This window comes from Mauremys mutica, chromosome 4, assembly GCF_020497125.1.
Source record: "Mauremys mutica isolate MM-2020 ecotype Southern chromosome 4, ASM2049712v1, whole genome shotgun sequence".
In the NCBI taxonomy this organism is placed as follows: domain Eukaryota; kingdom Metazoa; phylum Chordata; order Testudines; family Geoemydidae; genus Mauremys; species Mauremys mutica.
Window position 1 is genome coordinate 163483456 of NC_059075.1, and position 24579 is coordinate 163508034.

At 53.2% G+C, this 24579-nt stretch overlaps 1 protein-coding gene across 10 annotated transcripts in view; it reads left to right on the forward strand.

Moving 5' to 3' along the window:
- The window catches only part of LOC123369703 (maestro heat-like repeat-containing protein family member 7), a 422324-nt gene that overhangs the window by 391327 nt on the left and 6418 nt on the right, over nt 1-24579 (forward strand). For 8 of the 10 annotated variants that reach the window (XM_045015620.1, XM_045015621.1, XM_045015619.1 and 5 more), the window contains 12 exons: nt 3364-3487; nt 4118-4204; nt 6433-6537; nt 7698-7833; nt 11596-11696; nt 12754-12903; nt 13527-13681; nt 14061-14205; nt 20202-20380; nt 20488-20625; nt 21360-21474; nt 22710-22850. In XM_045015620.1, coding sequence (XP_044871555.1) covers nt 3364-3487; nt 4118-4204; nt 6433-6537; nt 7698-7833; nt 11596-11696; nt 12754-12903; nt 13527-13681; nt 14061-14205; nt 20202-20380; nt 20488-20625; nt 21360-21474; nt 22710-22850 — 1576 coding nt within the window. Of the gene's footprint in view, nt 1-225; nt 651-1886; nt 1967-3363; nt 3488-4117; nt 4205-6432; nt 6538-7697; nt 7834-11595; nt 11697-12753; nt 12904-13526; nt 13682-14060; nt 14206-20201; nt 20381-20487; nt 20626-21359; nt 21475-22709; nt 22851-24579 lie in introns of those variants that run through there. The other 2 variants (XM_045015629.1, XM_045015622.1) reach the window with 2 other exon arrangements.

Genomic DNA, 24579 nt, shown 5'->3' on the forward strand with positions numbered 1-24579 from the left:
CATTTCCTCAATAAGCCATTGTTTGGCATTTTTACTGTTGTATCTGATAGGCTGTTTTGAACCTCACAACGTGTTTCAGGAACACATACATAGCTGAACTTCATAACTGCACATACAGCGATAGCACATACAATCCAACGAGACATTAATGTCTAGCAGATAAAGACTTTTACAATACCTTACAATATGTACTTTGTACAAAACATATCCTAATGACATGACAGTGGCGAATATTGGGGTGTCAGGGTGTCCCACCCAGATGTTCCTCCCACTCTGTCAAGCCCCTACTAACACTGTCTGGCTGCTTAGCTGCCATGTTGCAGTTCCTCTCTGGACACCTACCCCGTGAGATCTGCTCCCTCTCTGGTCCGGTTTCATACAGAGCTGCCCTGCCCTCCCCAGATAGTCACTCCTGTTGCCAGATGAATGGCCTTCTGCCATTTGGGATATCAAAGCCTGAGCAGCACTGGGGGGAAGCTTTCTGACATCTCTTCCACTAGCAGCTCCTTTCCACGCTAACCTTCCTGTTTGTGTCTAATCTCTGCGGGGCGTAGGACGAGGCCAAGAAACTCAAGTTCTTGGATTCCATCAGCACCCTCAGAAGCCTGCCTGCTTTTATAGACAAAGGCCTGCTAGTGGAGAAGATAAAGGTGAGTAAAACACACACTGGGGCTGTGTTACTTGGCGGGTTTAGTGACTGGCCTGGAGATCTTTGCAGATTTGTCGAACTTCAGCTGCCAATCATTGGATCGAGTCAGACTGAAGAGCCCATTATCCAGTATTTGCTTCCCCTGTAGGTACTTACAGACTGTCATCAAGTCACCCTGTAACTTTCTCTTCGTTAAGCTGAACTGATTGAGCTCCTTGAGTCTCTCACTATCAGGCATGTTTCCCAGTCCTTCAGTCACTCTTGGGGCTGTTCTCTGACCCCCCTCCAATTTATCAACATTCTCCTTGAATTGTGGGCACCGGACCTGGACACAGGATCCCAGCAGCGGTCGCACCAGTGCCAAATACAGAGGGAAAATAACCTCTCTAACAACTGGAGATTGCCCTGTTTGTACATCCCGGGATGGCATTAACCCTTTTGGCCCCAACTTCGCACTGGGCGCTCATGGGCAGCTGATTACCATGACTGCCAAGTCTTTTCCAGAGTCACCGCTTCCCAGGTTAGAGCCCCCCATGCTGTGGGTGTGGCCTGCCGTCTTTGTTCCTAAACATATAACTGTATTGAAACGTAGATTGTTCCCTTGCACCCAGCTTCCCAAGTCACCGGGTCGCTCTGTGTACGCCAGTCTCCCTGCCCAGAGCCCCAACACTCCGCAGTCAGTGCCCACTAGGGAACTAGCAACAAATCTGCTCCGTAGATTTGGAAAGTCTTTGCTCTCCAGCGCTGCAGAAAGCTTTCCAGAGCTAACCTCCCTTCCCTGAACGTGGGACAGCGTGGGCTGGTGGGTGGTCCAGTGGGCTGGGCTCAGCACACCGGGGTTCTACTCCCAGTTCTGCAGTAAGACCTTGGGCAAGTCACTTCCCCCTCTGTGCCTCAATTTCCCTCCCATGCCTTGTCTCGTCTAGTTAGCTCGTGAGCTCTCTGGGGCAGGGACTGGCTCTCACTGTGTGTGTGCAGCACCGGGCACAAGGGGGCCTGATCTCAGGTGGAGTCCTTGGGTGCTAATGCTGATGGAGCCTTTGCAGAGCACTGGCACGGGACACTGAGCACAGGCCCTGCACTGCGCTCCCTGGCTGGAGCCCTGCACACCATCAAGCCTGCAGTAGGACGACCTGGCTGCTGAGCCCACGTGTTGCAGGCCCTGAGCTTTGCTCCCCTGTCGGAGCCTTGCAGGAGCTTGGAGCCCAGCTGGCATTTCCCCACATTGTCTCCTCAGGAGCTGATTGATCACGAGTCCGTCGACTCCCTGACCGGCGTGATGCGTCAGCAAGCTATGCTCGCCATCATGAAGCTGAGGTACCCAGCCTGCCCGGCCCAGCCCCAGCCAGTGCTACATGCAGCCAGACATGCCAGCCACTTGGCATGGCCAGTTTTCCAGGGCATTCCCCCCTCTGCTCCTCCCCCATCTTCTGATTCCCCCAGGAAATGTGGCACCAGATGATGGTGCTGGTGCATGTGGACTGGCACCAGTGGGTAGGTGGTGGAGGATCCTTCGGTGCCTGGTGACCTCTCCACGTGGCCTTATGAAGATATGGGGGAGGGGGCGTGGAAGGCAGGACCGGTCCCCTCTGAGGGGAGAGGGGCAGTTAGGTGCTGCTGGAGCGGAGCGATTGGAGTCAGTGCCAGCTGCGTCACACTGGCAGCTCAGCGACTCCCAGTGGCTGAGAGGCTGGGCAGGCTGAGCCCTGGCACTTGGCACTGCCTGTGCCATGGGGGGCTCTCTCTCAGTGCCGCTAGTGCCCTGCTCTGAGCTTCCCAGAAGCCTGCCCATCAGGCGTCTGGAAGGTGATGGATGCTGCGGGCTGGAGCTGGGCTCTCGCTGTTGGCTCAATTCGTTCCCCAGGAATGGGAAGGGGAGGTGGGGCAGGAGCTGAAGCAACTCTCCCCACTGAGCACTGGCTTCCTGACAACGGGGCAGGCGACGGCATTGGCCATGATCGCGTCTCTGCCGGGGTGAGAGGGGGCGGGATTTGCGTCAGCACTGGGCGTAGCTGTTCCTCACTGGCTGCCGCCTGCCACGAGGGGCACGGCTCTGTCCTGCAGGGGCAGCTCAAGTAGTCACCTGGCACCTCATTGCATGTGCTGGGGCCATGCTCTGGCAGTGGGGGTGAAGAGGTTAATGCTGTCTGGGCTGTCCCCACCTTCCTGCCCCCCTGCACACAGCTGTGTGCCCTGTCCAGCAGGCTGAGAGCAATGGGCAGGGGCAGGGCTTAGATCCCTGCTTCGGTTCTGCCCGGCTGCGGGCTGATGCAGCATCTCTCTGCTGGCCTGGACTGTGCAGCCGCAGTGCAGACGGCTGTGGTGGGAGGGTCTCCTGCCCCCAGCGGGGCAGGACTGGCAGGCTCCTCTGCACTGTGGCCGCTGGGTTCAGAGGCGCTTTGGTGCCAGCAGGCTCTAGTCTCCCGTCCATGCCATTTGCAGGATGTTGTTTCTCGGTGAAGCGCAGCGATCTCTGCCCCAGCCGGTGAGTGCTGGTGGGGTCACAGCAGACAGCTGCAGGCTACACTAAGTCCCTGCCTGCTGGTATGAGAGAAGGCAGCACCAACTCCTTCCACCCCCCCCCTGGCCTGTTCTCATCTGCCACCTGCCAGCTGGAGCCCCCGCAGGTGTTTCCATGTCCTGGGAGCCTGAGGGCAATATTAGCACATCAGTCCCGCCTCAGACCCCAAATCCGCATGTGTCTCTTCTCTTAGCAAAATGAAGCTACCGCTGCTGGTCCTGACACGACCCAGCCTGCTCGCCACCTGCTTCTCCAGCATCTTCTCCCTGCCTCCAGCACACACCATGGAGGAGGTGGAGGCTGCTCTCTGCACCAAAGTAAGCCCCAAACCGGCCATGTTGAGCCGTCCCAAACCGAGTGGGAATCCTGCCACTCGCTCGTGTACTGTCCCCTAGGTTACCTGGCACTGGCATAAGAGTGTAATGATCACAGCTCCCCGACAGGACTTCAGCGCAGGACCTGCAGCACCAAAGCACAGGCCCCAAAGCACAGGCCCAGATAAAGGAGTAACTCCCTCCTAGGGTAGCAGTAGTAGGCATTTATCCTTCACATGCACCGACAATTAGTGGGGAACAGACACTCCCTTCACAAGCACATTCATCCCCCATGCGTGGCTGGGGGCACAGGCCTGAGATCGGCTGCTTCAGGTGCACATAGGCCAGGGGAGCCGAAGCTTGGCTGGAAATCTGCCCTCCAAATGTGGAGTCCTGTCTGACTCTCCCAGTGGGATAGACTGTGTGCAGTGGGCTTTCTGGGGAGAGCAAAGACAGGTGGGGCCCTGTTGCCAGGAGGAGTTTGTAGTAGGTCCCCTGCGGGTACAAGTGAGTGGGTGAGCTGTAATACCAGGGGCTGCTATGACCTGGGGGGGTGTCACACGCCAGGGCATTGGTTCATCACCTGGCTGGGTAACTCCACTTGCTCTGGTTTCTCCTCTGCTCTGCACGCAGACTCTGAAAACCATGGATGAGATGCTGAAGGCCTTGGTGTGCAAGGATCAGGAGCCCAACCTTCTGGCGCTGCAAATCATCTTGAAGGTCTGGAGGCGTGGGGGCAGGAAGGGGACTAGTCCTGTAGCTGGGGTGGGGCTCAGGGACCAAGGCTCTGTTTAATCCCAAGCATGGGACACCCCCATGCCTTCGGCTCCTCAGAGTACGTTCTCTACAAAGGTTCTTGGGCTGGAGGGCCAAGTGCCCCCACTATATCTGAAAAACGTCTGTATGGGGTGGGGGTGGAGGAGCGCGGGCGGGATCTGCTGTGTTCTCCACTGAGCCCTCATGTGAACCTGGCATTCCTTTGTGTTCACCATGGGCCCCACCAACCTGGCCAGAGCCCGGAGCTAGATTCCCCCAACATTCTAGTTCTGGGGCCACAGGAAGTAGATTCTGTGGGTCATTTGTGCTCCCAAAAGAGGGAAATGTCCTTGACAGAGATTCGGTCTCCTCGATCCCAGAACCTGGGAAGAGGGAATCACAGAAGTGCAGGGCTGGAAGGGATCTCAAGAGGTCATCTACTCCACCCCCTGCACTGAGGCAGGGCCAAGCATTCCTAGACTGTCCCTGTTGAGTGTTTGTCCAGCCTGTTTTTTAAAACCTCCATGATGGGGAGTCCACCACTTCCCTAGGTCACCTGTCCCAGTGCTTAGCCACCCTTAGACTTTTTCCTAATATTTAACTTAAATCTCCCTTGCTGCAGATTAAGCTCATTACTTCTTGTCCTACCTCCAGGGGACATGGAGAACAATTTGTCACCATCCCCTGTATAACAGCCCTTAACGTATTTGAAGACTGTTACAGGTGCCCCCTCCGTCTTCTCAAGATGAAACATGCCCAGTTCGTTCAACCTTTCTTCACAGGTCAGGTTTTCTAAACTGCTGATCATTTTTGTCGCTGTCCTCTGGACTGGCCCCAGTTTGTTCACATCTTTCTTAAAGCATGGTGCCTGCAACTGGACACAGAGCTCCAAGCTAACACAATTCAGAATGGCATTTCCCTTTTTCACAACAGCATCACACTGTTGATTCATATTCAGTGTGAGACCCATGATAACCCCCAGATCCTTTTCTGCAGTACTGCCACCTAGCCGGTTATCCCCCACTTTGTTTTTATGCATTTTTCCTTCCTAAGTGTGTTACGTCACATTTGTTTTGACTGAATTTTATCTTGTTGACTTCAGACCAACTCTCCAATTTAGCAAGCTGATTTTGAATTCTAATCTGTCCTCCAAAGTGCTTGCAACCACTCCCAGCTTGGTGTCATCCGCAAACTTTACAAGCATCCTCTCTTTTCCGTTAACCAAGTTCTTAATGAAAATATTGATTAGTACTGGACCAGGCACACCCCTGGGGGACCTCACTTGAGACACCCTCCCAGTTTGCCAGCGAGTCAGTGATAACTCCTCTTTGAGTACGATCTTTCCATCAGTTGGGCGCCCACCTTATAGTAATCTCATCTGGATCAGACTGGCTTAGTTTGCTTAGGAGAATGTCTTGTGGGACTGTGTCAAAAGCCTTACTAAACTTCATATACATCATCATATACTGCCTGCCTCCATCCACTAGGCAAGTAACCCTGTCAAAGAAGGAAATTAGATTGGTTTGGCATGGTTTGTTCTGGACAAATCCATGGTGCTATTCGTTATTACCCTATTATCTCCTCTAGATTCTTACAAACTGTTTAATAACTTGTTCAGTATCTTTCTGGGTACCAAAGTTAGGCTGACAGGTCTATAATTCCTTGGGGCCTCCTTGTTCCCCTTTCTGAAGACAGGTTCTGTGTCTGCCCTTCTCCAGTCCTTTGGGACCTCAGCCCTCCTAAAGGTTCAGCGATTGCTTTGCCTAGCTCCATCTAGGGTGAATATCATGAGGCTCTGCCAACTTGAATACATCTAACTGACCTCAATTGTCTTTTACCTGTTCTCTCCCTAGTCTAGCCTGTATTCCTGCCCCCTTGTTGTTAATATTGTGTTAAGCATCTAGTCGTCATTAACCTTTTTAGTGAAAACTAAAGCAAAAAAGGCATTAAACACCTTGGCTTTGTCTGTGTCATCCATTCTTTGCTCTCCTTCCCTGCTGAGTAGTGGCCCCACACTTTCCTTTGTCTTTCTCTTGCTCCTAATGCATTTATAGAGCTGCTTCTGATTGTCTTTTATGTCCCTTGACAGTTAGAACTCATTTTTGCCTTTGCCTTGCTGATTTTCTCCCTATGTGCTTGGACTATTTTTTGGTACTTCTCCTTAGCAATTTGTCCCAATTTGTTTCTCTCAGGTCCTGCTCCCCTGGACCACATCCAAGGAGGTACATGAGCGGCTGAGGGCAGTGGGAAGGATCAGGTGGCTGATGGAATTCATGGGGTCTCAGTGCAAATTCCAGGTGAGCAGCCTGTGACCCTGGCCACCTCCTAACTACACTGAACAGCCTCGCAGTGCAGCACGCCCTGGCATGGAAAATGCAGGCCTAGAATAGTGACTCAGCAAGATCCTCAGTAGGAGTCCAATCTAATGAGCCCTGATGTCGATGGGTCTTTCCTCTGACTCCAGTGGGCTTTGGGTCAAGTTCCATCATTCTGTCTCCAAGGACTCTCCCCGCTGTTCCCCTAACACCAAAGTCTGCTCTGCAGGGTCAATGCATTTACACAGGATTGCCCTGACAGCAGCCTCCGAACCCAGGTGTCTGTTCACCCCCTTTGTCAGACGCCTGTGGGATGCCTTGGCATCAGCTTCTGCCAGGCTGCCAGATGAACGCCCCTTGCTCTGCATGCTCAGGGCCATTGAGCTGCTCCAGCTGCTCCATCCCCCCTATGGAAGGGCCTCCCCTCCGGCAGCTGGACGGGGGCGCTCGGATGATGTGCCCCCAGAGGCTGGGGCAGCAGAACAGAAGGAGGGAAGTGGGAGGGGACACAGTGAAAGGGATGGGCGGGGCCAAAGGCACCAGAGAACCGGGGAGTGGGAGTGGGGAGGCTGTGCAGACCCCGGGAGAGGAGGGCAAGGGGCTTGGTGCCACGTGGGGAAGAGCAGGGAGCCAGTGCAGGGGCTGCAGGAGGGGGAGACGAGAGGACAAGGCTGCAGGAGAGAGCCGGCAGGAGAGAGCAGGCAGGCTGGGGGCGGCACGGAAAGGGAGGGCTCTGGGGAGCTCCAGGATGGAGTGAGAGAGGCAGGAGGCAGAGCAGAGGAGTCCAAGGTGACTCCAAGCTCCTGGGCCTGAGGTCAAAGAAGGGAGGGGGATGGGAGAAGGGGCTGGGATTAGGAACTTGCCCTTGAGATGGAGACTGGACGTTAGTTCATTCGTTACCTGGGTCCCCACTCGGGGGTAACGTTTGCTGACTTTGCTGCCCAGATTTCTCCATCCCTGCTGAGCTTTCCTCAGCCCCTGGTGATGGGCCCCACAGCTCCTCCTGCTCTCATTGTCCCCAGTCTCTCTGCGGTGGCCTCTGCCTCCCCCTGTTCTAACCCACTGCTAGGGCAATGCCAGGGGGAATCACTGAGCTAGGTCTGCAGGGGCGAGTGACTCCCTTTGCTCCTTCTCTCCATCAGGAAGTGGAGGAGTTCAGAGTCCTGGGCCAGCTGGTGGGGTGTCTCACTCTGTGCTGTGTGGAGCAGGAGCAGGAGATCTGGCAATCGGCTGTGGAGGGACTTCACCACCTCCTCTCCTTCATGCAGCAGCTAAAATGTAAGAGCACTGGAGACCCTTGTCCTTCCTAAATACACTGACATGGGGTTTCCAACATGAAAAACATATTTATTGAACACTTCCACCTTTTCTGCAACCTTTTAAACAGTCTCCATCTAGTAATGAGCCTACACCACTGCTACGATTTCTTTTGTTCCTAATACACTTTTTTTAAAGAAACCCTCCATAGTCCTGCAAGCCATGGAGTTTCCCCTGATGTCTTTAGCTTCCTCTATCCGTATTCTACTCTTCATAACTCACATAAGAATGGACATACTGAGTCAGACCAATGGTTCATCTAGCCCAATATTGTGTCTTCAGATAGTGGCCAGTGCTTCATGTTTCAGAGGGAATGAACTGAACAGGGAAATTCTGAGTGATCCATCCCCTGACATGCAGTCCCAGCTTCTGGTAGTCAGAGGTTTAGGGACATGCAGAGTATGGGGTTACATGCCCTGATTATCTTGAATCCAATTATACTTTTAGCCTTCACAACATCCCATGGCAACAATTTCCACAGGTTGCCTGTGCATTGTGTGCACAGATACCTTCTTTTGTTTGTTTTTAACTTGCTGCCTATTCATTTTATAAAGTGACCCCTAGTTCTCCTGTTATGTGCAGGAGTAAATAACACTTCCCTAGTCACTTTCTTCATACCAGTCATGATTTTATAGACTTCTATCATATCCCCCCTTAGTCATCTCTTGTCTAAACGAAATAGTCCCAGGTCTCTACTACAGACCTATATTGTTATAACTATATTGCTCAGGGGTGTGAAAAATCCACACCCCTGTCGGCAGGAGCACCTCTCCCACTCACCTAGCCAGCGCCTCTCAGGGAGGTGGATTAAGAGCTTGTTTGCATAGGAGCATCTTCACTTAAACGCTACAGCGCCAGTGCAGCTACGGCGATACAGTGTTTGAAGTGTACCCTTGTCCCCCATCTTTTTTATCTCTCCTCATATGGAAGCTGTTCCATTCCCCTAATCATTTTTGTTGCCCTTCTCTGCACCTTTTACAATTCTGGTATATCTGTTTTGAGATGGGGCGACCAGAACTGCAGGCAGTATTCAAGGTTTCGGTGCATCATAGATTTATATAGAACCAGTGATGAGCAGCCAAAATCTTAACAACCGGTTCCCTATAAAAAGTTCTGATTTAAGGGAGGGAAGCAGAGGAGAGTCTGGGGGCCCCTGCAGGGCCTGGGGCAACTTGCCCTCCCCCCCGCAGCCCTGGAGCTCGTAGTCTCCCCCGTACCTTACCTTGCCGGCATCTCAAAGCAGCAGGACGACTCAGGAGCTCAGCTGAGCTGCCGAGCTGCTGGCCACGCTGAAGCTCTGCAGGGGGGGAGGGGGAGGGGCCGGGAGGAGACATCCTCGTGGGGCCAGGGGGGCCGTGGCAAATTGCCCCACTTGCCGCCCCAGAGCTCACAGCCCCCCGCCTCCTTACCTTGCCGGCAGCCCAGAGCTCAGCTGAGCTGCACAGCTGCTGGCCATGCTGCGGCTCTGCGAGGTGGGGGAAGCGGGGGAGAGCCTGGGGGAGACATCCTCGTGGGGCCGAGGGGCCGGGGCAAATTGCCCTACTTGCCCCACCTTGCAGCCCCGGAGCTCGCAGCCCCCCGTCCCCTTACCTTGCCGGCAGCCCAGAGCTCAGATGAGCTGCCCAGCTGCTGGCCATGCTGCGGCTCTGCGGGGTGGGGGAAGCGGGGGAGAGCCCGGGGGAGACATCCTCGCGGGCCGGGGGCCCCTGCAGGGCCTGGGCCAATTGCCCCACTTGCCCCTTCCCTCCCCTCTGGCTAGCCCTGGAGCTTGCAGCAGCCCCCTCTCCCACCCGCCACTTGCCGGGCTACTCAAAAAGCGGCAGCAGGACGACTCCCGAGCTCAGCTGAGCTGCCCAGCTGGTGCTGGCGGCTGGCCACGCTGCAGCTGGGGGGAAGCAGGGGAGGGGCCAGGGGAACCTCAGCCTCCCCAGCTGGGAATCCTGGGAGCAACAGGATGGTCCCGCCCGCAGACCGGAGTTCTTTGCCCACCTCCTGGCCCTTTAACAACCGGTTCTCCACGGAGGTCTAATTTTAGCACCTGGTTCTTGGGAACCTGTGGGAAACGGCTCCAGCTCACCACTGTATAGAACCATTATGATATTTTTCTGTTTTATTATCTATCCTTTTCCTAATGGTTCCCAACATTCTGTTTGCTTTTTTAACTGCCGCTGCACATTGACTGGATGTTTTCAGAGAACTATTTACGATAACTCCAAAATCTCTTTCTTGAGTGGTCATTTAAACCCCATAATTTTGTATGTATAGTTGGGATTATGATTTCCAATGTGCATTACTTTGCATTTATCAATATTGAATTTCATCTGCCATTTTCTTGCCCAGTCCCTCATTTTTTTTAGATCCCTTTGTAGCTCTTCGCAGGCTGCTTTGGATTTAACTATCTTGAGTCATTTTGTATCATCTGCAAATTTTGCCACCTCACTGGTTACCCCTTTTTCTGGATCATTTATGACTATGTTGAACTACACTGGTCTCAACACAGATCCTTGGGGGACCACGTTATTTACCTCTCTCCACTGTGAAAACTGGCCATTTATTCCTGTCCTTTGCTTCCTATCTTTTAACCACTGACTCATGAGAGAACCTCCCCTCTTATCCCATGACAGCTTCCTTTGGTTAAGAGCCTTTGGTGAGGGACCCTGTCAAAGGCTTTCTGAAAGTCCAAGTACACTATATCCATTGGATCACCCTTCTCCACATCCTTGTTGACCCCTTCAAAGAATTCTAGTAGACTGGTGAGGCATGATTTCCCTTTATAAAAGGCATGTTGGCTCTGCCTCAACAAATTGTGTTCACCGACATGTCTGATAATTCTGTTCTTTCCTATAGTTTCAACAATTTGCCTGGTACTGAAGTCAGGCTTACCAGGGATCACATCTGGAGACTTTTTTAAAATTCACTCTCACATTAGCTATCTCATACAGAGGCCGATTTAAACGCTAGGTTACATACCACAGCACTGCACATAAGTCTGTCTGGATGTCTCGTGATAGCTGCAACCTTTGCACCAGGCAGGCAATTTACCATGCGGTTCTCCCAGTCATCACAAACCCAACTGTTTATATGTCTATTGATTGAATCCCCCATTACTATTTCCTTGGCTTCTCTTTGTAAGTGGGATTCCCGCCTTAGGAGGGGTAGCCTCAGTGTGAGAGGACATCATGACTTCATCTGGAAGGTGGGTCCCAACTATTGGATCGTCTCCCTCTGCCCCAGCTCGATGTTCTCCTTCCCCGAAACTTTCACCCTCCTCAGCAGCACAGAGGCTGTCAGACTGGGGGTGGGACTACTCTACTGCATCCCTAAAAGTCTCCTCTATGTACCTCACTGTCTCCCTTGGCTCCACCAATTCAGCCCCTCTGGTCTCCTGGTCTCCGAGGGCCAGTAGCTCCTTGGGCCAAATGCCCACATATGCTACCTGCCCACAGGGCTGGTAATCGTACATGCTGCATTCAGTGCAATCAACTGGAGAGCCCCACGCTGCTGCTGCCCTTCTGCCTGGTTTATTTTTACTCTTCCAGGGGGGTTAGTTTGTTTAGTTTGGGGGAGGGATGGGGGAGTAGGTTATTGGCCTGAGTTTACAGTATGTTTGTTAGATGTACTTGTCTCTCACACACCCTCTCTAAACTTCCTTGCAAAACTCCCGTTTGCTAACCGAAGGTCTGATTTATATTGCCTGCTGTCTGTTTCCCCTCCCTGGGTCAGCCAAAATGCTGGTGAAGCACGGTGCAAAGTATCGGCAGCTTCTCAAGGACAGTCAAGTTGAGAGAGCCTTCTGGGTCACCAACATCAGCAATATCACATCGGTAACTACAGTCAGTGCTTCCTGGGATTGTTGTGCCCAGAGTTATCAGAAGTCAGAAATTAACACCCTAGGAGTCAGGGGGAAGGGACAGACCCAGGATGTGACTAACCCCATCCAGCTGGGACAGAGACCTGCCTATGGCCCACTCCACCTCATAGAATAATAGACCTCAGGAAATTATCTAGTCCAACCCCTTACTCAAAGCAGGACCAACCCAACTAAATCATCCCAGCCAGGGCTTTGTCAAGCCTGACCTTAAAAACCTCTAAGGATGGAGATTCCACCACCTTCCTAGGTAACCCATTCCAGTGCTTCACCACCCTCCTAGTGAAATAGTGTTTCCTAATATCCAACCTAAACCTCCCCCACTGCAACTTGAGACCATTGCTCCTTGTTCTCTCATCTGCCACCACTGAGAACAGCCGAGCTCCATCCTCTTTGGAACCCCCCTGCAGGTAGTGAAGGCTGCTATCAAGTCATGTGCCCCAGCCCCCGCATCATTTTCATTGCCCTCTGCTGGACTCTCTCTGATTTGTCCACATCCTTTCTCTTGTATGGGGCCCAAAACTGGACGCAATACTCCAGATGTGACCTCACCAGTGCCCAATAGAGGGGAATAATCACTTCCCTCCATCTGCAGGCAGTGCTTCTACTAATGCAGCCCAATATACCTGCCTACATGACACATCCCAAGATGCACTGGGGCTCATCCAAACCTGATCCCAGCTCCTTGTCAGGTTTGCTGGGAGCTTCCTCAGAGATTAATGCAATAAAAGGCATCATTGCTTCTGCGCACGAGCACCAGCCCCTGCTGAGCACTAGAGAGTGTATCCGTGCTGCGCAGTATTGTGCCCCCGTGCACTGCCACGCTGGCCTCTGCCATGCATGACAGCTTCTGATTGCTGGCTGGGTACTGTGCTGCCCAGGTGCAGTAAGCCAGGCCTGTCCCGGTAGAGTGGGGTTTGCCTGCACTCCTGGCCGGGCCAGTCCTGGCTGCTTGGCCGCTGACCAGATCCGTGCTGGGCAGCAAAAGGGGTTTCACTAGCAGTTTGTTTCAGCTGTTTGGGAATTACTTCGACCCGTCCGAGAGCATGGACTTCCTCCTCGTTGCTATCAACAGCATGAGAGACTCCAGCGTCCATGACGCAGTGACGGCCAGGAACATGCTGCATACGATCCTGAAGGTTCCCGGCCTAGGCTTGGTGAGGGTAAGAGCTGCAGTGAGAACACCGTGCTGGGGGAGCCCATCTGTGGGAGACTCTGTCTCTGGGTGCTAGGCATTATTGGGGGGCAGTTCTCTGGCCTGTGAAATGCAGGGGGTCAGTCTAGGTCAGGGGTCAGCAACCTTTCAGAAGTGGTGTGCCAAGTCTTCCTTTATTCACTCTAATTTAAGGTTTCACATGTCAGTCATACATTTTAATGTTTGTAGAAAATCTCTTTCTATAAGTCTATAATAAATAACTAAATATTGTTGTAAATAAGTTTTTTTAAATTTTTAAGAAGCTTCATTTAAAATGAAATTAAAATGCAGATCTCCCTGGACCGGTGGCCAGGCCCCGGCAGTGTGAGTGCCACTGAAAATCAGCTCGCGTGCCACCTTCAGCACACATGCCATAGGTTGCCTACCCCTGGTCTAGGTGATCACCATGACCGCTTGTGGCCTTGCAGTCTATGAATCGATAGGCTGGGAACTGGTGCTGTGTTCTAGGCCTGGGGCTGGTGAAGAGGTTCTGGGAGGGCAGATGGCTCTCAGGTGCAGCAGGTCCTTGGCACGCCAGATCAATAGTTGTGCGAGGAAGCCAAGGCCCCCACCTCCCCATTTCCCTTCCAGGTGTCAGAGGCTGTGAGGAGCATTCATAACCACCTGGACTCCATCAGCGAGCCACTTGCCCGGCAGGAGCTGCTCAGGGCCCTTCTCCTGCTGGGCTCCCAGTTCAGCGAGGAGGTGGTCGGAACCCTGCTGGGCTACTCACTGTCATGTGACAGGTATGGGGCTGTGGCTACCACCACTTGCACTCTGGGTCCCCCGGACTGGTCCCGCTGCCAGAGACAGGGGAGTGCAGAACCCTCCAGAGATCTCCTGCTCCCTGCAGAGCTGCTGCTTCTCCTGGAAGGTTTTGCAGGCAGTCTTGCTCTGGACACAGGCCAATCTGCAAAACCCTGTACGGCATCCCTCGGCCTCTCCTGTGGCTGACACTCAGACCTGGCCCCATGTAGCCTGCACCAGCCAACAGGGTCCTTGCAGGAGCAGGAGGGCAACAAAGGGCCGGCCGGTGAGGGGAGACCCAGCAGGCGTGCCAGTGCCGAGGGGTGCAGGAGGCTGACAGGGCTCTGATCGGGTGCCACTGGCTCTCTCCCTTTGCAGTGTTGCTGCGGAGATGTGGAAGATGCTGACATCCCAGCCCAAGAGCACAGAAAAGATCCTTAGGGAGCTGGTCAGCAGGCTGCAGGGGCCAGCTCCGCGACAGCATCAGCTCTCTCAGAGACCGGCCGGCGTCGCCTCCTTGGCCGTAAGTACCAGCCCCTGCAGCAAGGGAAGGAGTGCCATGTGTCCCCATCATGGCCTGAGGGGGTCTCTCAGTCTCCCACGGGGTATAGTCATTGGGCCAAAGAGAGAGAGAGTGTGACTTTAGCCAGTGCTATATTCGAGCCAGAACACGCCCAAACGCTCTCCTGGTGCTATTCAGCAGCACTCATAGAATCACAGGGTGAGAAGGGATCGCAAAGTCAGCTCGTCCAGCCCCCTGCAACAATGCAGGACTTCTTGTTTCTAACCCACCCTGGACAGATGGCTCCAGCCTCCTTCTGAAAACCTCCAGCGAAAGAGTTTCCACAAGCTCCCTAGGCATCTTTCCCATCGTCCTACTCTTCTTACAGTTAGGAAGTTTTTCCTGAGGCTTAATCTATATCTGCTGTGCTGTAGTTTGACCCCATCGCCTCTTGTCCTGCCCTCTGTGGCAAGAGAGAACAACTTTTCTCTATCTTTTTTTATGGCAGCCTTCCAAGTATCTGAAGACCATTATCTAGTCCCCCCTTAATCTCCTCCTTTCCAAACAAAACATAGCCAGTTCCTTCAGCCTTTTTTTCTTATGGCTTGTGTTCCATCCCTCTAATCACCTTTGTCACTCACCTCTGGATCCTTCCAGTTTCTCCACATCCTTTCTAGACATTGGTGACCAAAACTGGACACCGTACTCCAGCTGAGGCCTAACTAGCACTGAGTAGAGTGGTACTATCGCCTCCCATGACTTGCATGCTATACCCAGGGGCGGCTCTAGTAATTTCGCCGCCCCAAGCAGGGGCAGAGCACGCCGCGGGAGGCGCTCTGGCGGTCGCTGGTCCGCGGCTCCAGTGGACCTGCTGCAGACGTGCCTGCGGAGGGTCCGCTGGTCCCGCGGCTCCAGTGGAGCATCCGCAGCCATGCCTGCGGGCGGTCCACCGGAGCCGTGGGACCAGCGGACCCTCCGCAGGCACTCCTGTGGGAGGTCCACCGGAGCTGCCTGCTGCCCTCCCGGCGACAGGCAGAGCGTCCCCTGCGGCTCCCATTGCCGCCCTAAGCGCGCGCTTGGCACACTGGCGTCTGGAGCCGGCCCTGGCTATACCTCTGTTAATGCAACCTAAAATTGCATTTGCTTTTTTTGCAACAGCATCGCATTGCTGACTCATGCTGAGGTTGTGATCCACCACAGCTCCCAGATCCTTCTCAGCTGGTTATCCTCCATTCTGTATCTGTGCATTTGCTTTTTCTTCTCTAAATGTAGCACCTCACATTTGTCTTTGGTGAATTTCATTTTGTTATCTATAGCCCTGTGACGCTGTAGGGAGAGGGATGGATTGATCTGGAAATGGTGTTTAGTTTTACTGGGACTGTCTGCATGGGGGATGGGAGAGCAGGGGATGACTTTAGGTGAGGGTCAGTACCTGAGGCTGTAACCTGAGCCAGAAAAGGGGGTGGGATGAGTCGATACTGCGTACTAAGGTTATTCCCTGTTTACACTGGTGCCCCAGCGCAGCAGCAGCAGCAGCGCAATCCTCTTTATTCCTCTCGAGGAGGTGGAGTACAAGCAGCGCTGTAGCCAGGGAGATACAGCGCTGTATGTGCCTTGCCAGTGTGGACGGGGAGTGAGTTACAGCGCTGTTGGTGGCTTTATTGTGCTGTAACTCTCAAGTGTAGCCAAGGCCTAAATCCACGTTCACACTCAGCCATGCTGCATGAAATCACACGCATGAAGCTGAGCAGTGGTTTCAGCTCAGCTGGCACTTCTGACCAGTATAATCAAGAAAGTCATGCTAGGCATTGACAATTCCTGTCAGTGACAGACCAGATTGGTTACACAGCTGCCCTACCTCCTTTTCACTTTATCTAAGGCCTTGGCTACACTTGAGAGTTACAGCACAATAAAGCCACCAACAGCGCTGTAACTCACTCCCCGTCCACACTGGCAAGGCACATACAGCGCTGTACCTCCCTGGCTACAGCGCTGCTTGTACTCCACCTCCCCGAGAGGAATAAAGAGTATTGTGCTGCTGCTGCTGCTGCTGCTGCGCTGGGGCACCAGTGTAAACAGGGAATAACCTTAGTACTGTGATGGAGCAAGGCTGGATGGCTACAGGAAAGTATTCAGGAACAGGTATGTTAGCCCCAGGCTAAGCAAATCCCTAGTACCTTGGGAACCAAAATGGCAGTTGCTCCAGGATAATTAAGGCACCTGGGGCCAATTAAGAACTTTCTAGAAGGCACCAGAGAGAGCTACATTGATTGGAGCACCTGCAGCCAATCAGGACAGGCTAATCAGGGCACCTGATATAAAAAGGGGGAGCTCACTCCAGTCAGGGGTGGAGGAGCCAGAGGAAGGAAGTGCGTATGAGGAGCTGGGAGTCAGAGACACAAGGAACTAAGAACTGAGAGGGTGTACTACTGGAGGATTGAGGAAACACCATACAATCAAGCAGCATCAGACACCAGGAGGATCCTATGGTGAGGATAAAGAAGGTGTTTGAAGGAGGCTATGGGGAAGTAGCCCAGGGAGCTGTAGCAGTCAAGCAGCGGTTACAAGTAGCACTATAGAGACTGCTGCAATTCACAGGGCCCTGGGCTGGAACCCGGAGTAGAGGGTGGGACCGGGTTCCCCCCAAGTCTCGCTACTCCTAAACAGACATAGGAGGAGTTGATCCAGACTGTGGGCTTCATCCAAGGGGAAGACCACTGAGGGGAGGAAAATCCGCCAATAAGCGCAGGACCTACTAGGGGAGAGGAGGAACTTTGCCACAACACGCAGTGACTGATCTCCGGAAGCTTCCCATAATCCTTTTAAGTGAAGGTTCCGCTCTTTGTTTTGTTGCAAACTCTGGGCTCCGGGAGCTGCTTATCAAAAAAACAAACACAGCTCCTGTTTGCTGTAAATGAGCAGAGGCAGAGGGCTCCCTTTGGAAGGCCCATAGCTAGTGTTTGCTTGAATAGAGGGGGAGGGAGGAGGGTCCGTTTCGGTGAGCGGCTGCTTATCTGGTCTGTGAAGAAAAAAACAAAGAGGTGCTGTTCACTTTCAGTGAGTCAGAGAGGGCTAGGGGAGGGGGTTGGAACTTGCAAGGCAGCTGCTGAGACAGTGTTGGCTCCAAAAATCCACTCTCTCTCTCCCCCACGCTCCCTGTCACACTCCACCCCCCCCCTTTTGAAAAGCACGTTGCAGCCACTTGGAATGCTGGGATAGCTGACCATAATGCACTGCTCCCAATGCCGCTGCAGATGCTGCAAATGTGGCCATGACAGCGCGCTGGCAACTGTCAGTGTGGCCAGACTGCAGCGCTTTCCCTACTCAGCTGTACGAAGACAGCTTTAACTCCCAGTGCTGTACAGCTGCAAGTGTAGCCATACCCTCAGCCACATGACTATGATTGTGAATGGAAATGTAGCAAGGGGCTTATTCCGCATACGTCATCACTCACGTTTAGCAAGCTACATGGCCCTTCATTTTCCATGTGGCATCCTCTCAGCTGTGCCAGAACTTGGCTCAGACATCCTTGTTCTCCCTCTGATTCACAGATACAGAAAATACAATATGGAGAAAGATGCTTTGTGGAAATACTTGTAAAAATTAGATCAATGCATTACAGCAGGCCTTTGCTACTCCAGCCCATTATGCCTTGATGTATTTTGTGTTACTTGTGTAGCCTACTAGCTACATTTAAAATAAACTTTTATTATTTCAGCCTGATACAGTAATGTCTGTAGTGCAGCAGCATGATTTATTTTCTATTTTCATTAGCCTATAGGCTAAAGTAAAAAGAAAACGTGCTATGCATTCATTGGGTTTTTACCACTGTACTGTACACTACTGTCTAGAGTTATATCTTTTACATATTCTATTGTAGACACAGTAATGGCATTTCTATTGTATTCTATTGCATACACAGTAATGGCATTTCAGCACAATGATTTCAACATTTAAAATAAATTGAATAGCTACTATGGGGGGGGGGGGGGACAATTAAAAAAAAATCCAATACCTTGTTATTTTGGACAGCTGGCCTGTCTCCAGCCATGCCTGGTTTAGCCCAGGATTACTGTACCAGAAATTCAGTAGACAAATAAAATGTGAATTTCTATAATTCATATTGAAGAAAATCAGTATTTTAGTGGCATTCCAGGACCTTCATATTTTCGACTACACCACTGTCTCTAGCCCAGTGGTTAGGGTACCCAACTGGGAGACCTGGGGTCAAAACTCTGCTCCAATGACTATTTAAGTGTTCCCAAGTAGAGATAGATACCAAATTCCCTTTAGGGGTGGGGCTTAGGCCACATCCCTCTCCGCCGCATTTCCTATTGGTTGGTTTAGGCAGCTCCTCACTCTTAGCTTCATAGAGTTCAAGGCCAGAAGGGACCTCTGCGATCATCTAGTCAGATCCCTTGCCTGACACAAGCCAGAGAACTGCCCCCAGATCATTCCTAGAGCAGGTCTTTGAAGAAAAACATCCCATCGTGGTTCAAAAACAGTCAGTGATGGAGAATCTATCACCACCCTGGGTAAATTCTTCCAATGATTAATTACTCTCACTGTGACATTTATGCCTTATTTCCAGTCTGAATGTCTACCTTCAACTTCCAGCCACTGGATCATGTTAGACCTTTCTCTGCAAGACTGAAAAGCCAATTACTAAATATTTGTTTCCCAGGGAGATACCTATAGACTGTAATCAAGTCACCCCTCAACCCTCTCTTTGTTAAGATGAATAGATCGAGCTTCTTGAGTCTCTCACTATATCTCTCACCAGAGGTCCTGATTTTTATAGGGACAGTCCTGATTTTAGGGTCTTTTCCTTATATAGGCTCCTATTACCCCCAACCCCTGTCCTGTCTGGTCACCCTATCACTATAAGACATGGTTTCTAATCCTTTAATCATTCTCATGGCTCTTCTCTGAACCCTCTGCAATTCATTAACATTCTTTTTGCATTGGGGCACCGGAACTGGACCCAGGATCCCAGCAGTTGTCACACCAGTGCCAAATACTCCCACTCTAGATTCTTCTGTTTATTTATCCCAGGATCACATGAGCTGATTATCCACCAGGACTCCCAAGTCCTTTACAGAGTCTCTGCTTCCCAGGATAGAGTCCCTCGTCCTGTTCCTAGATGTATTCATTTACAATGAGCCATATTAAAACACATACTGTTTGATTGCTCCCCAGTTTACCAAGTGATTCAGATCGCTCTGTATCAGTGACTTATCCTCTTCATTATTTACCACTCACCCAATTCTTGTCATCTGCAAACTTTATCAGTGATGATTTGATGTTTTCTTCCAGATCATTGATGAAAATGTTAAATCACGTAGGGCCAAGACCCGATCCCTGCAAGGACCATCCTGGAAACACACCTGTGCAATGCTGATTCCCAGTTTACAATTACATTTTGAGACCTATCAGCCACTTTATAATCCAATTCAAGTGTGCCACGTTACTTTTGTATCTTCTAGGTTTCCGATCAAACTGGAGTGCAGCGCCAACTCAAGCGCCTTACAGAAGTCTACGTACATTATGTCAATACCATTTCCTTTATCTACCAAACTTGTAATCTCATCAAAAAATTGTTGATTTGCATTAAATAAATTATCCTCTTTAATTCTTTATTAATTGAATCTTATACCAGCTGCTCCATTATCTTGCCTGGGATCGATGTCAGGCTGACAGGCCTGAAATTACCCAGGCCATCCCTTTCACCCGCTTTAACAATTGGCCCAACTGACTCTCTCTCTGGAGCGTATACGGAGCCTGGGCACTTAACCCAGGGCTGTGAGTCCACTGGGCAGCAGGGCACATGAAGCTGGGCATGGCCACGCTGAGCCGAAGTCCCTTGTGTGGTTCTAGCCAAGGTCTCACAGGCTAGGAATTGAACCCAGCATCCCAGGCCTTAGCCCCCAGCCCAGCCCACCCCTCTAGGTGCCCTGGGGGAGCGTGGGAAGGATGAAATGCCTGCAGCGATGTCTGTCTCCTGTTCTTATCTGCAGGCCACAAGAGCCCTATATGTGATCCTGCAGGAGCAGGCCTGCAGGCAGGAGGTGAAGGAGCTCTTCCCTCAGCTCTACGTCGCGCTGCTCTTCCACATCACCCACACAGTGCAGCACACTGCTTCGCAGGAGAGGGAGCATAACCAGGAGGACACGGCCGAACCCCTCAGCCCCGTCAGGTACCGCCAGCCCGACACCCAGCCTGGGTTCTGCAGCGTCGCCCGCAGGCACGCAGCAGGGCCTGGCCTGGGCTCACTCAGTAACAAGAGGCTCGCTCTGCACACAGGTTCGCGGTGAAGGCCATGGAAGCTTTGCTTCTATGCGCTGACTACAAGCAGCAGGCCTCCTTCATGATGAGGCATGGCCGCTCGGACCTGCTCATGAGCTCCGACACGCACCACATAGGCGTCTGCCTGCTTGCTCGGTGAGTGCTGCCCAGAACCGATCACAGCAGCAGCTCCCCTCCCTGGCCCGGGACACGGCCACATTGTCTTCCCTGTTGGGTGAGATGCGGCTCCCAATCGCCTGCATGGAACAGGCCGCAGCCTCTGTGCTGTTGGCCAAGGGGTCAGTCGGCTACTTCTCCACCCTGCGCTGCCTGGCATAAACCGCTTCCTGCGTGGCTCTGGCAGGCATGGCTGGGCAAAGACAGCCTCCGCCATGTCTTTCCGCAGCGTTGGTGTAGCCCTGTCAGGCCCAGCACATGAGAGAGACAAGGTGGGGGAGGGAATGTCTTTGGTTGGCCCAGTGACTGTGGGTGAGAGAGAAGCTAACACAGAAAGCTCCAGCGCTTGTCTTGGGTGAATCTAAGATATTCTCTCACCCACCCTTCTGTCTCTCATCACCCAATATCTGGGCACATGAGGAAGACCACCGACCCCACCGACACCCTTCTTTGTCTGCAGTTCTCTTGCAGCCCCAGCACTACGTGCTCAGAGCTGGCCTCATGGAAGGGCTCCCTGTCGAGTGATTAAGGGTTTGGGTCTCTAGCACATAAGCCGCTGGGCATTTTAAGCCAGCAGGAACTAGTCCGTGCCAGCTGCGCGTGACTAGTCACCCGGGATCCCCTGTCCTGTGGCACTGGTCTGGTTAGATTCATAAATGGAGGACCAGTCCTTGCCCACCTTGATGATGTGGTGTTTGTGTTTCCTATGCCAGGGCCATGGTTTGGCTCAATTTCCAGGAGCGAAACTGGATTTTCCACCATCTCATGGCCATCCTCAAGTATCAGGACGATAGGCGGTACGTCCCAGCCATGGCGCTCTTCATTCAGGTGAGCCTCACCAGCGGGTGAGGGTCGTGAGAAGAGCCCCGGCCCAGCGGTGACTGGGGCATGGGGCTGACCTATGGCCAGGGACGGCAGATTTGTAGAAATTTTGGTGGTGCTCAGCAGAACCTGCCCCTCCAAACTCTGCCCCCCTAAACTCTGCCCCCCACCTGCCTAAGTCTCTGGGAGGGAGTTTGGGTGGGGGAGGGGGCCTGGGGTGCAGGATCTGGGATGGGTCAGAGGGTGGGAGTGCAGGAGAGGGTGGGGATGCAGGCTCTGGGAAGGAGTTTGGGGGCCAGAGTGGGGTGCGGGAAAGGGGTGGGGGGGCAGGCTCTGGGAGGAGTTGGGAGGGTGCGGCGCTTATCTGGGGCTCCTAGGCAGGGCAGGCCGGGGGCCCTCCATGTGCTGCTACCCCGAGGCACTGCCCCCGCAGCTTCCTACTGGCTGCAGGGGCGCGCCCACCCCACCCAGGGGCCACAGGGAGGGGCTGGCAGCCATGGGAGCAAGCAGGCAGGAGGCCGCTCAGCTCTGCTGCACTGCCAGTGGTGGTGGGGGCCCCAGGCTGTTTTAAATGGCCTGGGAGACGTGGGGGGAAAGGTGGGGCTGAGGCCCATGGTGCCCAGGCACCGTGGGCCAATGGAACTTGCCGCTCATGCCTATGGCCAGGAGAGGGGTGGCCCTGAAGGCCCTGGGGGTGGGTGGGTGAGCAGGGGCAGGGAAAGCTCCTACAACCCTAGGGGTGGAGTCACTCAGTCTGGGCATTGTTACCTGTCCCAGCGGGTGTCACGGGGCTGGAGCAAGGCCCAGGGTCAGGTGTCTCTTGTTCCCCACGGCTCAGTTCCATAGAATGGTCCCTTGTGTGACCTCGGCCCTCGAGCCCCCTCTGACATCCGTGTGCCATGCGCAGGCCGGGCAGCCGCCTGCCCATTCATGGCCAGTTCACCTGCCCCCCTGCAGACCGGGCGACCCTTTGGAGCACAAGGCTGCAGACCCCCCCCACACCACTGCTCCGTGTGCAGCTGAGCCTTAGTGAGGGAGCAGGGCAGGCCTTGATCTCAGCTGGAGCCTCGAGGGGCCGTCGCGCTAGCAGCGTTTCAGTGGGGCCCACACGGTGACCAATCGCGATGCCCTGCATGCAGCCCATGCCGGGCCTTGGCCAGTGGAGCTAAGGGCCCCGTGGCAGAGATGAGTCGCGAGAGGCCAGCCCCGTTCTCTAGCTTGATTTGCTGTTGGTGTGTTAGCTCCTCAAGTGCCCTGACCTTGACAACGAGCTGGAAGACGCCATCGTGGAGGAGATGAGCAGGCTGCTGAGAGACCCCAAGACCGTGGTGCGCTGGTTGGCGCTCAAAGGCCTCCTCAATCTGGCCCTTCGCCCAGAGAAGGTGAGAGGGGAGGAGGGCTGGGGGATAAACCCAGAACCGCAGGGAGCTGCTGCAGGGCTGGGGTCATTGAAACCTTCCCAGGGGGTATGGCCCTGGCCTGGAGTCAGGAGCCCTGGCTTCTATTCCTGGCTCTGCCACTGACCTGTGGGGTGCCCTTGGGCAAGCCCCTGCCTGGCCTTTGTCTGCTGTTCTGCAGGGCAGGGCCTGGCTCCTGCAGGGTGCGTCTCTAGGTGTGTGGAACATCTGGCACAGCTGGGCCTGATTGTGTCTGGGGTCTCTGTGATCCAAAGAACCCTAGCACTAGAGTAGCAGCAGAGCTGCAAACTCTAGACCCCCAGGGAATGCTGGCGACCCCAGTGATCAGGGACGCTTAGAGCCATTTCACTACAATTAGGAACCATTTTTTCCTACAAATCCCCTTTTAAAGCCTCATAGGTTTTAACTGTTGACGTCACGGCTCTGTCCCGCAGCACTCGCTCCTCTGAAGAGCTCTGGAAGGGCCTTTTGCTGCTAAGATCTCATAACAAGTTTGATACCCACAATATAGTGAAGGCAGAGAAAGCCCTTGGGGCTTAAATACACAGATCTGACAGCCTGGTAAAGAGGAGACAATCTGAAGGCAACTCTCGTTAATGATAATTTACTTCGCCTGAGAATACGGGGTCAGTCCGGTTTATTAAACCCGGACTATGACTAGATCAGACATGGAGAGGGTGTGACTGTAATTCTCTTTGTTATACACCATTCCCATCATTCCATGCACTTCAGCCTGGTTTTCACTTGCTTGTGGTTCATTTTCCTTTCCGGAACCGGTTAGCCTGTATATGACCTATTTTTTCCCTGATGCCGGTTTAGATTTTGTGGGGCTGTCTTTGAAAGGTTGAAAAACCAAACACAGAAATGACTGAATCTGGCTTTTAGTAACAGCCTAACCCTGGAACTAGTGTGCAAAATCGACTCCCTCCCCTAGGCTGGGCTGTAAGGACCAGGATTCAGGAGAACCCAGGTTCGGTTCCTGGCTCTGCCAGACTCCCTAAGTGACTGTGGGCGAGTCACGTAACCTCTCTGTGCCCGAGTTCCATGTCTGTACAATGGGGATAGAAATCCTGTCTTCGTGTGTCTAGCCTGTAAGCTCCAGGGCAGGGACCGTCTCTTCCTGTGCCTGGAAAGCCCCCAGCACAAGCCCTCATTGCAGACAGGCCCTCGAGGTGCTATTCGAACAATAATACACTTGATTTATTTGGGGTCAACGTGTTGTGTAGAGAACTTTCCACGGATGATATCTGCTAATAAAAACCATCCCCTGAGATCTGGAGTACAAGGAAGCAGCTGCTTATGTTGCAGGTTGCCGGACCCACTGCCCGTGATCTTAGCTGGCTGTGCAAAGGCTTTGAGGCTGTAATATGTCTCTGGAGGCATGGGCGTTGGAAGACTTTTTATAGTGGAGGTGCTGCACACACACCCCCTTACCCCTGTCCACACACCCCTCCACCACTAGAGCTTTGGTCAGGAGCAGGGCCATGGCTCCAGGAGGCGGGGGCGGGGGGTGGATGGGGCAAGGGGACCAAGGCTGGGGCCATAGCTGGGGGTTGGCACAGGGCCGGCAGCTGGGACCCTGTGTGTGGGGCCAGGAGCAGAGCCCTGCGTAAAACCTGGGAGTGCTGCAGCACCCCCAGCACCCCTAGCTCCCGTGCCTCTGTCTGCAGGGGAGGCAGACATTGTTTTGGAA